This window comes from Ostrinia nubilalis, chromosome 21 (genome assembly GCF_963855985.1).
Source record: "Ostrinia nubilalis chromosome 21, ilOstNubi1.1, whole genome shotgun sequence".
In the NCBI taxonomy this organism is placed as follows: domain Eukaryota; kingdom Metazoa; phylum Arthropoda; class Insecta; order Lepidoptera; family Crambidae; genus Ostrinia; species Ostrinia nubilalis.
Genome location: NC_087108.1, coordinates 2,408,019 through 2,425,877, shown reverse-complemented (window position 1 = coordinate 2,425,877; position 17,859 = coordinate 2,408,019). Strand labels below are relative to the sequence as shown.

Sequence of the window (17,859 nt, the reverse complement as noted above, 5' to 3'; positions counted from 1 at the left end):
TGAAAGACGTGCCAAATATTTGTAATTAACACACAGTGTCTCAACTCCTGCTAAGTCAATACATTAGTCCTAACGCCCAACAGCAACTTGTGTTCTATTGTTTACTTTGTTAAACTCATACCACTCATACTAAAAAAACTTCGTTTAAAAAGTAGATACTTTAGATTAGATAATCTAGTTAATATCGTTATTAATCACAAATCATCATTTGCATTTGTTTTTAATAGAATTTACTTGACACTGGCTAGTGCAAGCCGCAAGCAGCCATAATGTTGGAAAAAAACAATAATTTCGTTATTTCCACTTCTCTCCGCTCAGCTTCGGTTCGGAGATCTCATTGGTCATTCAAAACACATCTCCTTTTGTATCCTCTTCTCTCCAATTAAGTGGAAACTGAAAGTTGTAATACCAAAATCGCTTCGCTGTAGACTTTTTGTTGGCCCTTATTTTGGTCGGGCTGTTACTCAGTATGGAAGTGCGCACACTAAGTTAATACATTGATTTGGTGTCGAGTCGGCCGATTCCTCATACAAATTGGAAGTCGAGGCAGACTAAAAATCTGCAGTCTGCGGGGTGTCATACTTTGGATAGAGAGGCTGGCAACTTGGGGTGCGATGGTGAGGGACCTCCTCGTGGTGCACCTTGGGCAAAGTCCGCGTGGTCTGTTCACGCGGGCGGCTAACTTCTCACCTGCGCGGCAGGTCTCGTCAACTCCACGGGCCACGATGCAGGGGACATCTTTAAAAACCCCCACAGGTGGGTGCTGGCGGGGCGTTTGCCCGGGCCCATTCTTTGGAGGGCCGCTCTCGGTACTTCTCTGATCAGCAGAGCTGACTGAGCAGGGGCATAGAGCAGACCGTAACCCGCTACGGCGGGCCGGTTGTATCAGGGCCGCGAGGAGATAACCTCTATAAAAAAACAACTGGAGGAGGGGATTGGGGGTTCCCTCGAAGCCAGAGAGGCTCGCTCGTGAGCGAGCATCTAGCTTGAGGCGGAGCTGCGGACGAATTTCGAACCAGGACAATAACTCGTGGCTCGGTTTCTTTGGGCTCTGGTGGAAACCGTCGGGTTTTAGTGGGTAGGCCTCGACTTTAGTGGGTAGGCGGGGAGAGTCCCACATAACCCACTGGCCGTCCCCATAGACCAGTGGGTATGCACAAAGCATTTCCCGACGAAAAAAAAAGAGGGGCTAGCAACTTTGAAATAAAGAAAACTGAAGGTTCTCACTGACTAGGTACTTATACACATGAGACTTAACGTACTACATGATTCGTTTGCATGGTATTTTGTCTAGGGGGCTGGCAGTATTAAATTAGAAAAGAGGTCCCTTTATACATGTTTCGTCAGTTTAAGTAAATTTGGGACTTTCTCACTATGCACATGAGTAGGTAGGGTACATGACTCGTTTACTGGTATATGACAAACATATGAGTAAGATACATGACTCGCTTACATAGTAATGTCAGGTATATTGAAAACCCTCCTGGGCTGAATAAACAGGATCATCAAGCCCCATTAGTCCATCAGCTCGACAAATATAGATCCCACGTGGCGGCGATTATCCAATAAAACGCAGTATTGCAGTCAAGGCTAGCATGCACTCGGATTATAGGTACAGAACAGACACACCTCAAGTCCACTGTGCCTTTGGCATCTTTTTGCCCGACTGCGCTAGAAAGAGGATTATTAGTGTGTCTAAAGCCGGGTCTTTAGCGTTTTGCCCTACGAAATCAACAAAAACATGTCAACATTCAAAAAAATGGAAAGCAAAAACACTACTGATGCAAACAAAAATGTCTAGGACACTTTTTTTACATAGGCGAACTTAATTAATGCCACTTTGACCGAACCGCAGATCACAGAACGCATTCAGTGTGGCAAATTCTTTAACAGTGCACCTCGCTGGAATGCAAGAAATAGGAAGGAATGCACTATTTGCACTCAGTGACTCCCCTCTCTCGCTGTACTAAAAAAGTCCTAATATCTCATCTAAAAATCATAAATCTTAGTAGCGCGTATCCACTATCTGATCGTCTCTATCATCAATATTGACCTCATTTGACATTCAGTCGGTCAAAAACATTTTATTTGTTTCAATGAGTGGCCAATAAAAAACCGATGCAAGCAATAAAGAGTGAGCGAGTATTGCTCATAAAAATACTTTCGAATCAACAACCATTTACAAGACGTAGTATAATATTTAAAAAGCATAAGTATGTATAAAAATCAATCTATACTAAATATTATAAATGCGAAAGTAACTCTGTCTCTCTTTCACGCCTAAATCCCTTAACCGATTTTGATGAAATTTGGCATAGAGATAGTTTGAGTCCCGGGAAAGGACATAGGATAGTTTTTATCCCGGTTTTTGAAACAGAGACGCGCGCGATAAAGTTTTTCTGTGACAGACAAAATTCCACGCGGGCGAAGCCGCGGGTGGAAACCTAGTGTAAAATAAAAAGATAAACTAGGAAGCCATAATGTACAGTAGTAGTGAACTTCATAATTAGTTTTAGAAGTTATTATTTCAACACTACCAAAGTAAAGAGAAATTAGATCAAAGAAAGTTATGTAGAGTTACAAGGAAGGAATAGTTTTCAAAAATAAAGACAATTATTATTACTAAAATATAGGCTTTATTTGGCAAGATCTTACTTAGTTCATAATAAATTAGGTCTTAAATTAAATTATGCAATAAATTATTATCAATACAGGTACTGATACATTAGTCTTTAACATTAAATTCATAATAAGTTAAGTTTAGCCTCAAATACATAATGTAATTTTGGTTACTAAAGTTTAAAAACTTATAAGATAAAAACATGAGTAAAAAATACGATGATAATGTAAAAGGTTCCTTAAAACTAAGTTTATAAATAATTTGCTTTGGGATTTTTTTGATTTAGTAATTGGAAAATCAAGCAGCTTTTCTGTGTTAAGGCCTTTATACTTAAATTTAATCACATGATCTTTAATTTCTATTGATTTCAAACATTGTCAGAGATATGTTTTTTCATTGAGTGAAATATTGAGCAATTTGGCCTATAAAATTCATTTTCTTATCATCTACATATTTTGCTGCAAAAACTTTTTCTCATTTATACAGTTTTCTAATTCATCATGATATTTATCAATTTTCACATCAAACCCTGGACTTTGTATATCACAATCAAAGCTGTTTCCTGTTATCACTTTCTCTCGATTCAACGTTGAGTCAAAACGAACCTTTTTCCCTGGAGTGTTTAGTCTGCTATGAGAAAAATCAGCATTTTCATCTCTCTCCTTCAAAGGTGTGACATTCATATTGAGCTGTGTGTTTCTGAGCGTTTTAACGGTTTCATACTGGTGTTCTTCGTCATCGTCCAACTCTTCAATCTCAATTTCATCAGAATTGTTCAGGTTTAGAGCAGGATTTTCTATGCCGCAATCTTTCGGTGCAGGCAGTTTCTGCTTTGGTAGTTTTCTCGGTACTTCATACGGGTTCAAAGTCACATTATGTTCAACTTTGTCATGTTTGAAAGTTTTCTTCAACGTTTTGAACACTTTTTTTGATAATTTATTACCAGCTTTAAGCAATTGATATTTCAAATCTTTTTTACTGTCATTAGATTCATTTGAACTGTTTGCTTCTGAATGTTTATTTAAATTCATTATATCGATAGCACTGAACCTTGAAACATCATGGCCTAATATTTTGCTTTGTTTGTTGTAAGCAGAATCAATGGAGTCTCCGCTGACATTCTCATAGATGGGACTTTCAGATCGATATCCATCGATATTTTCATATTCATGTTGGTCAACGTTCATAGACTCATTCATCGTTGAAATAGTGCTGTTAGTATCACCAGAAAATAATCTTCTAGGCATTAAATTACTTCCCTGTGGTGTTGGAACTTCTGCTGGTCTGCTCATCACTTCATCATTGTATTCTAGGTCTGGCTTTGTAGAATCCAGAGTTAGGAAAGGATTTTGAGTTTCATTGCAAGATTCTTTTGAATAATCTTCAGATGGTTCAATATTGAGATTAGGGTCTAAAAATGGGTTCGTATTCTTCTTTTTGCTTATGATTCGCTTCTTTTTGGTTATTATAGTTATAGTTTTTACTTCCATAATATTGCTTTCATTCAGGTCATCGTCAAGGTACAATGATTGATTTGACAAGTTTGGTGAATCCAAAGCTAGTCTGTCTATGAAACTCAGGTTTATTTGGCTGGTATTGTTTATTATAACTTTATTTGTAACACTTGTGGCATTTCCAGAGATATCAGTCAAATTGTTCATTTGACTGATTGTATTAGTAGTGGTCAAGGATTTTTGCTCCAAAACTGATATACCAGAATCCATTTCGATTTCACTGAAATCAGGGTTAAATCCAGACAAATCGTTACAAGGCGTTGGATTCATTTCTACGATGGACTCGTCAGGGCAACTTGCTTGTGGTACGGATAAGTCTGTTAAATTGGCATACACTGGTTCTGTGATCGGTATGTTTTCTCTTTCAATAACAGGCTCAATATCTGTAATTGATGTAACACTTTCCCTTCCAATAACAGGTTCCGTTTCCATGATCGTAGCAAAATTTTGTCTTTCAATAACAGCTTCAGTTGCTGCAGCTGGGGCATTATTTTCTCTTTCAACGATAGGACTGGCACACTTCATATTCTGACGTACATTTTCAAGTTCTCTCACTAGAAATGCATTCACAGCTGCCTTGCTGATGCCTAAATCTAGGCCGGTGTTTTCAAACGCAGCGATGTCACAGCTCCTGGAGCGTTTACGCTTTTTAATCGGTACTATTTCCATGGCGGTGTTGCACATGGGATCCTCGTTGGCTAGCAGGTCTAACGCTGGGTTCAGGTAAGCATTTGGGCATGGAGTAGTGATCTTTCTCTTGCTTTTTGAATTTGGTTTCACTTCAAAGATATTATTGTCTATGCCGCTCATAGTTTACTGTAACAAAATTAATAAATATTAATATAAAGTTGACTTCATAATGTTTTCTACGAAGAATACGCTCAGATAAATGAATGAACTTGCAAAGAACAAAAAAGTTTGTTATGAGACAAAGACTCGACTTTTTATTAGAATGTTGCGATTACTGATTTCGTCTGTTGATAGTAAATAATTCTACTTCAAGAATACTCTAAATTATATGCAAAATACGTAAAATTTTAATAAACTAGGCAACACGAAACATCAAATAATTAACTTAAGTTTACCTTGAATTTCCAGTGTTGTCTTTCCAAACATTTGAAAGTACAGTTCTAGCACACACTAATACACAATTTTTAATTCATAAAACTTAATATAAATTAGATTTTCATTCAGAATTTATGTTTTACTTTGGTAAACAAAAAGATTCGGCAGGTGTTCGGCGACGGTTACAAAATGACAGTTGTTTTTTTTTATTTAACTTTTGGTTAGCGCTGCGCAGCGTTGGTTGTGCTACGCCTAGAGTTCCTTTTAGAAGGAGCTGACATATGGTCAGTTTGAGTTTTTGTTTTTGGAAAAAAATTACCTCTAACAAAATAGTCTTATTCTGGAGTTTTAATAAAATGGTTTTCACATTTAAAACGATGATTATTCGATGAGATTCTTATATGAAATTACTGAAAATATTCAATAAGTAATTAGGTAATTGATCTGTGGGTAATTGTTACGGAAATTGGATATTTGTTCTTATTCTATCTAGTAAAAAGCGCTTAGACTCTGTCTTTTGAATAATTAATATAAATAATTTTATATTTAATAATAATAAAGCTGTTAAATTAATGCTGTTATCAACTTTTAGCTCAGTGTTTTTACACATCTCTACTGGAAGGGGTAGAGAAGGTTTCCTGCATTTTTACCAACAGGTTAAAAATGAAATAAAACACAAAGAACGCTCAATAAAAATATATTGCTAATAATATCAGATCAAACCAGTTCTTGGAACCAAAGGATAATAATTCTAATATAATACCTACGCATAGAAATTACAAGAATTAGGAATTTATTTCTTTTACAAAAATGTTTGATTTAGGTTTTAGGGCTTAAACACACTAGCGCTATCCGTGAAACTATTAAGGTTAGTGCTCACATATGAACTCGACCCCGGAATGCCCCCGATGATGTCTTATCCGACCTTTCTCAAAATGACGAATTTCCTCAATAATGGATATTGAAACAAGTTACTCAATTTAAGGCAGGTTTTACATTTTTGAGTTCGAGTCCACACTAAACGCTAGTTAGGTAATTGACATGCTAGACATGGTAGGTCCCAGTTAACGTGACATATTTGTAATCAATCTGAAAAATCAGTGATATAAGTAATTGCCTACATGATATTATTTTTAAATTACTTGATACAGATTACAGACAACCAGACCCCAAATAATCAAACGTGTAACATTACAAACTAATTAAGTACAATGAAAAATACAACATAACACCAATAATGATACAACTATTTTTTCTGTATTTTTGGGCAATACTAAAATTTTTTTTTAAATACTTTTTTCTTACTCTAATAGCTGCTATTGGCTCACTGCGTAATTAATTTGATAGTTTTAAATAATTATTTTAAAATTAAATGTCACTGAGTTTCCTTAAATGTACTCACCAGTGGGCGCCACTAGCGAGTGATAGTACCTTACTCGAAAGTGGCGCCATCTTGATGAATGCAAATGCGTAGTCCTACCGCTTCAGTGGTCACCAATAGCCTTATTCACGTAACAAAACTTCAACGACAACAAAACACTGAGTTGCGATCCTATCGTGTAATCGTTCTATCAAAAATAACCCTTGTGAATACGGATTTAGAACTGTTTTTCAATGGGACGACTTCTGAACGTCAGCGAGATCTTGACTGTCAAAATACATGAATTAGGCCATAATAGCAAGTGACAGGACCTTACTAGCCGGCGGCGCCAACTGGTATACACAATCAAAGAAACCCAAACACATCATTTTAGACAGCATCGATGTAGACTTTATTAAGGAACATAATAATTTAATACAATGAGCAATAATTTTCATATCTTACATTTTAGTAAGCTTTACATCTTTGTACATTATTGTAAGCTTTAAGCATTATCCATTATGGTACATTCTACAAAAATAAGTATCATTGCCAATTTTTTTAAGAACATTTTGTACTACTTACATAATATTATGTCACACTTTAGTGGATGGACAACTAGTCGTCAAAAGTCGTACTAGTTACAACTCTTGACAACAAAACTTTACCAATTAAAAAATATGGTGAAAGTGGCGTCAAGCAATAAAGGACCTTATAGAATTGGCATAACATTCATATTTCGTCGACCTCTAGCCAGATATAATTTTTCGTTCACATAATCGACTCTTCCTGAAATATGCACCGTGTGCCCATCGCGTTTCGTAGTCGTTTTTTTAATTTTAGAACAAAAACGTTGAGTCGCTTTTTTGAGCGTATGCGCATTATGTAACTATTCATATGTCCACTTTTTGACTTTAGAATAAAACAGGATTCTGTATCTGTCAGTTTGATGTCAAATTTAACTGTCAATTTTTCAAAAAAACATGTTTTAAGCCAAAGTTAGCTGGTTCATATAGAAAGAATTATTAAAATAATAGAGGTATACTTAACTAAAATATCACCCACGAAATCCCTTAAAATTACCGCAGTTAAGAATATTCTTATTTTACACAATAAAATATGTACTTACAATAAAATAGATTATAATTTATGAATAAAATCCATAACATAAAATGCTGAGAGCAAAAAACTTAATATTGTACTTGCCAGCAAAAAGCTATTTCTAATAAATAAATAAGTACTTTTTAAATACATTATTATGTCAAGGAACATTATATTGGACAAATGTCATAATTACCATGATAATAAATATTGTACGCGATGGTACAAGATATGTGTTGTAGTTGTCTTGATATAAGGAAACTCTTGAAACTCTTGATTATTTATTTAAGATAATTACAATATAAATCTTGACAATTGTGTGCACACTAATTAATAGGTTGAGAACTTGTGTAGAACTGATCGGCGAATGCTTCAAGTTAATAAAATTAAATATTGCAGCGTTTGCATGACCTACATAATTACTCGTGACTTATTGTACTTTGTACATATTCCGGGGGCGCGGAATAGGGATGTTGTTAGTAGGGATAGGGAGGGAACAATCTTGATAAAACTTAAATATGTTTACATGTCATGTACATAACTAAACTATCTTAAATAAAACTTATAAAATAACATCACTGCACAGTTCACTGATGATGATCAGCCTGAGAACGGGGGATGATGATCCTCTTCGGTGCAGGAGATGTGCTTCTATCTACTTGTCTTTCAAGAACTGCATACTCGTCGACTTGTCGCGCAGTTCTGGAGCTTCTCGGCGCTGCTGCAGCTTGGACAACAGGTGGTGGTGAGGTCAATTCGTTCATCATTATCGATGGTTCGGCTACCGAAGGTGGAATATGCCATTTACATCGCAATCGGCGTATGATCATTATCACACCAATTATACCGGCGATGCTTACCACGACATATATCATGACATAATGGTGTATATCGTGTAATGATAGACTATCTGCCTCGATTAGGACTTCTTCTCCTTTCGCCTTTGCGATCTTGATCTTCTCTTCTATTTTTTCAGCTTCTTGTTTTAATTCTTCGGATTTGTTTTCAATCGTAAGATGCGGTATCGTTATGTTGATTATATTATTAATTGGTGCCATTTTAGGGATGTATAAATTAGGCCAGATCTTGAATTCGCTGGAGTGTGTTTTATGTGGAAATATAGACAGCTTATCCGTTTTTATGATGCAACCATGACCTACGGTAACTAGACCTTCGGCTTGTAATTGATGCGCGGTCACTTGATCGCCGCACATAACTCTGACGTTGCATTGTTTACAACAAAAGTAAATGTAGGTGTTTGTGGCGTAACTTTCTTGCCATGTGTTTTTGCACGGGTTTACTTGCGTTTTGCATTCAGAATGTTCTATTTCACATAAGTTCTTGTCTTCATTTAACTGATATTCTGGTTTCCAACTGTGGCAGAAGTGCATATCAAACTGCACTAAACAGGCATTGACGTCACTCTCACTCATAGGTATGTAAGTATCTTTTTTCATGTTTATAGATACATACTCGGAGACAGGAACTATACTTATCGATTTCTCATCTTGAATCTTGGGAATTGGAATGACTTTCAGAAGCTCGTAGCTGTCTCTGCTGATGAGCGGGATTCTAATTTCAAAGATGAGATAATCTTCCAGCATCCGTGCTCTTATCTTGAGAAGATTGTATATTTTGCGTAAGTCCGAATGGACGTTTTCTATGGGTAGAGTTACATCTTTTGGTAGCTGACTGGAGACCGTGCTTAATTCTTCCATCAGTTGTTCTGGAGTCATCAAGTGTAAGTTGAAACGATTTTGATGGATGTCGGTAATTGTATCCAATAAATTGTTTTGTAGGTTTTTTAAACTGGCAAGCATATTGCTTGCTATAATCGCCCCTATAGCAAAGTTATTTAGGATCATATTGCCTTCTGTTGCGCCTTTCAACTGGTTTATGGCCTTTTCTAAGGAATTTATGTGTTGATTTAATGTTTTGTGTTGTTGGTTAATTATTTCTTCCGTTCGTTTCAATAGATTATTTTCTGCTTCTACTATAGATGTTTGATTCTTCCATAGCTGAATCATATGTTTTTGATTGTTTTGTAGTAAGCTGATATCTCTCTTGTATTGTTCGGCGAATCTTTCATCTAATACGCCGAATAGGTCACTTGCAATGGATCCAATGGCATTGATAAGGCCCCGGCGCTTACGTCGCTGTGTTGGCTGCGTGGTGATTTGTCGGCTCAGCAACAGCTGATCGTAGTACTCAAGTTCATCGCGGCCGTGACGTAATTGGAGTAGGACTGCATGACACAATGCTTGATCGTGTAATGACGAACATGTTTTATCTAAGTTTTCTAGGTAGGTATTTAGAGCTGTAATGCCCTGTTCATAAGGTTCCATGTTGTAATATACGATGAGTTTCCATTCATCTTTTATTAGTTGCATGTTTGAAATCTTGTCAAAATATAGGCCTTGTTTTTCTCGAAATTTTGTAATATTCACTTTGCTTTCTGCTCCCGTCATAAGTGTCATAAATAGTAAACATGCTGCTAGTATTGATGACGTAGTGTGTTTTCTCGTTGGTGTCTTGTTTGTTGTTTGTTTAGGTTCTTGCTTTCTAGTGTTTTTGATTTCGTTTTGTTGTTCGTGATTGTCGTTCTCTTGCTGTTTTATTAATCTTGCTACTTTCGTTACAGGGCGTTTAATGAGTCCACTTTTTGTTTTCAGTGTAACTACTCGCACGTAACCGTCTTGTCCTGGATGAAGTTCAACGACTCTGCCCATTAGCCACTTGCCTGGCGGCAGGTTGTCGTCTTGAATGATCACCACGTCATTTAGATTTATGTTTTCAGATGGTTGTGTCCATTTGCTTCTTGACGATAATTGAGTCAGATATTCGGAGCGCCACCGCTTCCAAATGTCTTGATATATTTTTTGAGTTAGTTGCCATCTTGTTCTCATGTCTCTTTCCGTTTCGACTATTGTTAAGAGAGGCCCGCCGGTTAGGAAATGTGCCGGTGTTAGGAAGTCCAGGTTATCTGAGTCTTCTGATAAGGCGCATAGAGGTCTTGAGTTTAAGCAGGCTTCTATTTGGGTCAACAAAGTATAGAATTCTTCAAAGGTAAGTTTCTGTTCGCCTACTACACGTTTAAAGTGGTATTTGAAGCTTTTGACTGCAGCTTCAAATAATCCACCTGCTGATGGCCAGGACGGGGCATTGAAATGCCACGTGATCTCCATGTCTGTTATCTCTTTCTTGAATTCTTCGTTGAATACTTGTATTATTTCTTGATATTCTTCTTGCAGTACTCTACTGGCGCCCACGAAGTTTCGCCCGTTGTCACTATACATGTGACTGGGCTTGCCTCTTCGCGCTGCCATCCTTCGAAGCGCAGCAATGAATGCGGAGGTGGTCAAATCTGACACTAACTCCAGGTGCACGGCCTTGGTTGCCATGCACACAAACACTGCCACATACGCCTTGGTTGTTTTAATTCCTCTGCCCTTGTTGGCTTTTATGAAGAAATGACCCGTAAAATCTACTCCTGTATGTTGGAATGGGCGCGATTGGTTGACTCTTGATTGAGGTAGGTCGCCCATTATCTGCTCTTGTTTTCTTGGATTGTGTTTGTTACATACAGTGCATCTTCGTGTTATTTTCTTGACAGCTCTGTTTCCACTGATCAGCCAGTATTTTTGTCGAAGAAGAGCCAAGGTGACCCGAGGTCCACCGTGAAAGGTTAGCTTATGGGCTTCTTCAATTATCAACTCGGTTAGCTGGCCTCCGTAAGGTAGTATGATGGGATTTTTCATTTCTTGACTAATGTTGGCGTGTTGCAGTCTTCCACCAACTCTTAAGATTCCTTGTTTATCCAAAAACGGGTTCAGATGGATGATTTTGCTTTTGCTTGATATTTTCTTATTTGAAGTTAAATTCTTGATTTCTTCATTAAACTCTTCAGCCTGTATCTCCTTGATAAACATCGTTTTTGCTTCCTTTAATTCAGTCAGCGTCAAATATGATTCTCTTTTAGGTATGATATTTTCTCTTATTATGAAGCGGCGTACCCATGCCAGCACGCGAATCGCTCGAGACAGATTGCTGTATTTGTTTAGAATATTTTTGATGATGCTGTTGTCCTTTTGTACTGTGACATTAACTTGCTGTTGATAGATCTCTTAATAGCGTTGTATGACTCTTCTTGTTCTGTAAATACGTTTTCATAACGTAAGTCCGATCCATCTAGCTCAGAATCTATTTCCCAATGAAGTTTATCTATTGTTTGCCATCGGTTTTGTAAGGTTTTCAATATATCTTCAAATTCCCACTTGTCGTTGATCTTGTCTATGTTTATTTGAGATATAGTGCGAGATAACGCCTTGAAGTTGCTAAATTGTTTTTTCATCATCTCATCCAGCTTGCTGTTAGTGCCTTGCGATAATTGTTGTTCTTGTAGTTGAGTACTCCCAAACTTGTTGGCTCCAGATGCTGGTGTTGACGGTCCAGCCTTCGCCTCGGGTTGCTCTCTTGGTTTTTGAATTGTCATCGGAGTTGCTGGTTTGATTAAGATGTATTTTTGGAAATAGTCTCTTGTTTCTTGATAAAATTTTTGAGTGTCTTCGTAATAGTTGCCCGTTAAATAGTCATAGTTACTATCTAAGATCTGGCACAGCTTACTGTGGTTGTTTTGAAATTCACACCAATAACGATCTAACGTATCAATGCGTCTCTTGATGTTTTCAGAAGTCTTTCGATCAGCGCCGTCTTTTTTGAAGTTGACCAATAGTTGTTTCATAGCATCTATTAGTTGTTGTTGTGTTTCTAAACAGGCTTCGACGTCCATGTTTAGGTAGTTTAAACGTTACTTGTTGTTGTAACGATGACTAATTATTTCCCAGCATGTTGTGTAATTTTCAGAGCTGATTTGCAGGTGTTGTATCAGGCGTTCAGGTTCACCTCTGAGTTTACTCTTGAGAAACTGCATTTTTTGGGCGTTTGACAGGGATGGGTTGTTGTGGACAGCTTCACAGAACAGATCCTTGAATGATACCCATTGTTGATAATTTCCAGTGTAAATAGGAATATCCAGCTGTGGCGTGATTTTGTCTCGATGAGATACGGACCATAACTTGCTGCATGCATACATAATTAATTATATCAAATTCTATGTGTGCTGTACTGTCTACAAATGACCTAAACCAGTGGTAGTTTAATGGAAGAATAAATTAATAGGGTACAATAATTGATACCAACAATCAATGACAGTTTTCACCATCAATCCCTAATTTTTAAGTGACCCCTTTGAAAACAAAATTCCTGTTATGTGTAACTATAGGGGTCACTTAAAGGAGGGGTATTAGGGATTGATATAATGGTGTTAAGTACCCAATAAAAATTAACAAACTACTACATACTAATAACACATAAATATCACAAACTGTACGAAAATAATCGGTAACATTAGCCATGGAAGCAAAAAAGGTATGTTTATACTGTCGTTTGTTCTTAGACTATAAAAACTATAAAACTAACTCAGACTAAACAAATGTTTTCAATCTAAACTGTACTATGTCATGCGAATGCTTTGAGTGTAAAAAGAATCACCTTTATTTTAAAAAAATTGTCGGGTTTACTTATAAAACTTATTTAAAAAAACAATGCATCAATAAATGAAAGGACATAGAGAGAATTTAAGCGATTTGACAATATTTTTTCTAAGAAGGTACGAATATAATAATTGACTTCATTAATTTCCTCATTTTATACCTCAATCTTTTTTCATTTCATCTCTCACTATAACAATGAGCAAAATTAAAAATCAATCGATTTTAAATATTTAGAGTAGGCGCACACCGTTGATTTTGTTTAGTCGGGCAGTTGATCAGTATGGGCATGTATGGGAGTGCGCACACTACGCCGATTCGATTTGGCCGATTCTTCATACAATTTAAAATCGGGCACAACTATCGGCCAACTAAAAATCAACGGTGTGCGCCTACTCTTAGCTAACCAACACAGGGACGTATTTATTTATTTATATTCACAGCAAATGTGTACAATTGGCCGACTTATTTCTAAAAGCATTCACTACCAGAGAGAGACACGAACAGTAAAGTACATAAAGTACATTATATCTAAAACAGGATTAATACATAAAATATACTCACATAACAGACAAATAAATAAACAATATAAAATAAAAATACATAAAACATACACACAATAATACTTAAAGAGGCAAAGGAATAAATATAGTGTTCTTAAGATAGAGGGCGCTACTTTGATAAATAAATAATACGTGAATACGTCCCTGTCAATACAATTCTTATTAAGCTACCTACACTTTAAAATTACAATAAAAGCTTTATATTTCAAGAAAATACATTTTCCAATTTAATATGAACAATGACACAGCAACCTACCACAAAAGACGAAAATCGACAATGAACTTTGAACTTTCTCCTCATAGAATAAGGTCTAATTTCACATTTTGTGAGAGGTTGATGTGCTGTCGACGTTCGTACATTACGAAAATATGTGCAATTTTTATATGACAAAATACATGATCAATATTTTTACTAAACCTACCAAAGGCAGACTTTATACTGCACTGGAATGGTGGTATGGACTACGGCACCTATAGTCTGGTCCGTGAGCACGTGGAATTTTGTCCAATGACCCCAAGCTACCCATCCTTATCGCTCGCGCGTAATTATGTTGCTATCGCGCTCGCACACTCACTGCGGGTGCCAGTACGCGCGAGCGATAAGGATGGGTATATAGGGGTCATTGGACAAAATTCTACGTGCTCACGGACCGGGCTTTAGTTAAGCATTAAAATCTTATTCAGTTCTAATAAGTTTCATTTTACACCAAAAATGTGTAGTTTAACGTACAGTCAACTACATTACAGTCAGCGTCAAATAGTTCGTGACACCCAGTTTCCAAAAAGTAGACAACACAACCTTATTCCAACAGACAATTTGACACCATTCCCCAATAATTCTAAATCACAACTTTTCTAAAAAGACATTTCATTCTGGTCTTAAAATCTTAATTAATTTTAAATTACCTATAAATTACGATTTTTGGTCGCAATAATTGAAAAAAGTAGTTCAATTGAGTTGACAAAATAGTGACGTCACTTGCTTGTAGTGCCATACAAATTCTATGGGAGAGTTTCGTTTTGACATTTTTAAAAAGTACGTCAATTGATTGGTGGTGTCAACATGTCTATTGTAACAAAGACGTATATTAACTTATTGGCTACTTTGGGTGTCACGAACTATATATTTGACGCTGACTGTACAGTCACGGAATGAAAAGGTTCGTCAGTTTTCAAATTGATTCCTTCAACGAATCGCGAGCACATATTACCTTTTGAAACTATGTTACAGAATAATCTCGAGTTAGAGAAAATAATCTTTAACTGTTGCTTAGTAAAGTTCAAAATTATTCAGATCGAAGTTGTTTGACGATTTATCTTGTCAAGAAGATTATTATGATTGATAAACTAAAACCTTCTTGTTGGTTCAACCTGCCATTATTATTTCTATAAAAAAAAACTAAATTTTGTAACATTGCACTGATGGGATAGAAAAATAAACAAGCAAAACCTTATTCGTTAGCAAACGTCATATTTATTTCAATGTTAGCAGCACTGTTTCTTGCGCTGTAATGTTGGCAGGTTTGACTCTTACAGTACCTAGTGCAAGCGAAAACCGACACTAAGGTGACGAACCTTTTCATTCCGCGACTGTACTAAGAAGATTTTAATGCTTTATATTTTTGGCTTGTTTTTTGACGCTGACTGTACACAAATACATGTTGAGGAATGTTTTTTATTGATATTTACAATCGAACAATGTTAATAAAAACTATAGGATCAAACGAACGAAATATACAATACAATACAACAATTAACGTATTAACAGCCTAATAACTACGGCAGGTTAAATTTCTAACAATAAAATGCTGAAAATTTGTCATAATAATAACCAACAAAAATCTAAAAGTACCGCACACTATCCGCAAACGGATTTTCCATCTTCTTGCCCGCTTCATTTTATCTTCTTTTCTTAGTTCATTTAACTTTGGATCAATGGAAGTTCAATACTTTACTTGGCTAATACCCGTTTTCACCAACTATTCCTAATTTTTAAGTGACCCCAATGAAAACAAAATTCCTGTTATGTTACCATAGGGGTCACTTAAAAATTAGGGATTGTTGGTGAAAACGGGCATAGTTCTTCCTAAAATAAGGCCTATTACTTGATACCGTCGAATAGTGTGCGAAACTCCAAACCAATCCCATACCACCTTAATCAATATCCAGATTCTTGAAAGCCTTTTCCATGGCCTTATCCCGCTTCTTATCCGGGAGGGCCAGGATCCTCTGTTCCTCCTCCTCCCTGAAGTAGGGCTCCATGGCTTGTAAGAACTGCATGCACTTCTTATGCAGGGTCTGGGTGTCAGGGAGAGTGCCGCCATGGTCTTGGGGAATGACCGAGCGAGGGATGACGGTCTCGAAAAATGATTCGAGGTCCTCATCTTTGTGGTGGAAGTTTAGCTGGAAATGTTAAATGTTGTGTTAGGTTAAAGGGTTTAAAAATTCATAGATAGTATAGATGGTTTCATCCACGAAGACGCGCCCCACCATTCTTCCGCTAATTCTTGAGTGTTATCGGTACACGCTAAATTATCCAAGAGTGCACACGCACACTACAATAATGACGCTCGGATACTGAAATATTGTGAAGGCTAAAAAAAATGTTTACTGCCTCTGCAATAGTTGACGTGACACAAGTTATTTCAAATATTCCGACTCAATTAGAGGAAAACAAATATACTTACATTACATAGGCTGATACTTTACTGTAAGTGCTAAAGACAAATATCTGTGCCATTGACAATGGTTGCTAACTGGTCGACCTTAAAGGCATCGCAAACACGACATGGGGCATCTACCTTAGTCTTAAATTCCTAGAAACCATATTCAAAGCAGTTTATACCTAAATACAGTCATTAAAAGTTAGATAAACATAGAAACGGTCACGGGACTATTCCCACCTCTCGGTCCCACCGCTGCAACTCCTGTGTAGCCAGGATCTACAGCTTGACCGCCAATAAAAACCAACCAGTGAAGGTCAAGTTTGTGCCGGGGGAAAGTAAAAGATACATTCAATTTTGAATAAGAGATGTATTTTAGTGGACTTTGACCGCACGGAAACAAATTATGCAAGAAATGATTTCTACTACATCCGACTTTGCATATTGTTTTAAAATATATTCGAAAGTTCCTACCACCAACGTAATACATACAGACTAGCCATCAGTATTAACGTTGCTCTAGTAAAAACTAGGACTTCGCTGATTGGGTTTTTATTGTAGTAATCCTGGTAGAATCAGACCGCAAACTGCCTGGATGACAAGTATCCAACCAAGGAGAGATGGTATGTAGGAGTTGAGTCAGTGGATAACTGACGATGCTTACCATGGAAATTAATGGCGCCGTATGATAAGGAAAGCCAACCCCGTGTATAAAACGTTTCATCCACAAAGACGCGCCCCAACATTCTTCCGCTAATGTTTGAGTGTTATCGGAACATGCTAAATATCCATGAGTGCACACGCACACTACAATAATCACGCGATCAAATTCCCCGCACCCCGCGCTTCCCTCGACCGAAAATTGGTGGGGCCGTCTTCGTGGATGAAACGATCTATAAGGGGAACGAGTGGGGCAAAGAAGAAACTGTAGGTCCTAGCTACACAGAAGTTGCAGGAGGTGGGAATTGTCCTGGAGCCAGAGCGCGAGGATGATCCAAACGCGCCCTCGCTTCGGCGACGGCGGAGGGGTCAGAGGAGGCGACAATATGATCGCCTCCAGTTTCCTCTCCTCGGTGATGGCCAGCGGGCCGGGCATTGCACAGGCCACCACCACCGTCGGATGGGAACAGCTGTGTGCTTCCAGCTGCTCCTGTCGCCCCCCGTCCTGGGGGGCTTGTAGGGCCCGCCGTGTAGGCGGACAATCGCCGGGAGGGGCTGTGGTAGAGAAGGCTTTGTCCGGAAACCCACAGTTTCCTCCCACTTATGGCGAGTGACGGAGCACCGGGGTCTTTTTAGTGGGTATGCCTCGTCCTTCTGACTTGGTGAGCCCCACATAACCTACCCTGTCCCCGCAGGGTAGGTATGCGATTCAACGCATTTTTTCCCCGTTAAAAAAAAGATGGTAATTGTCCTGTAACCCCTTC

The 17,859-nt window shown here is 37.5% G+C and overlaps 2 protein-coding genes across 3 annotated transcripts in view; both read right to left on the bottom strand.

The window, feature by feature from the left end:
- Positions 1 to 2,949: 2,949 nt before the first annotated feature.
- LOC135081961 (uncharacterized) lies at positions 2,950 to 5,508 on the bottom strand. Its single transcript, XM_063976709.1, has 2 exons — positions 5,220 to 5,508; positions 2,950 to 4,950 (listed from the first exon to the last, which is right to left on the bottom strand). Exon 2 carries the CDS (start codon positions 4,942 to 4,944, stop codon positions 3,067 to 3,069), a length of 1,878 nt encoding a protein of 625 aa, XP_063832779.1. The 5' UTR covers positions 4,945 to 4,950; positions 5,220 to 5,508; the 3' UTR covers positions 2,950 to 3,066.
- A 372-nt stretch (positions 5,509 to 5,880) lies between these two features.
- LOC135082077 (alpha-tocopherol transfer protein-like) overlaps positions 5,881 to 17,859 on the bottom strand; it is a 36,563-nt gene continuing 24,584 nt past the window's right edge. For both annotated transcript variants that reach the window (XM_063976835.1, XM_063976837.1), the window contains one exon: positions 5,881 to 16,175. In XM_063976835.1, coding sequence (XP_063832905.1) covers positions 15,927 to 16,175 — 249 coding nt within the window. In that variant the 3' untranslated portion in view covers positions 5,881 to 15,926. The remainder of the gene's footprint in view (positions 16,176 to 17,859) is intronic.

Coding starts and splice junctions, on each gene's coding strand:
- LOC135081961 (XM_063976709.1), bottom strand. CDS start 4,944: ATGAGCGGCATAGACAATAATATCTTTGAAGTGAAACCAAATTCAAAA.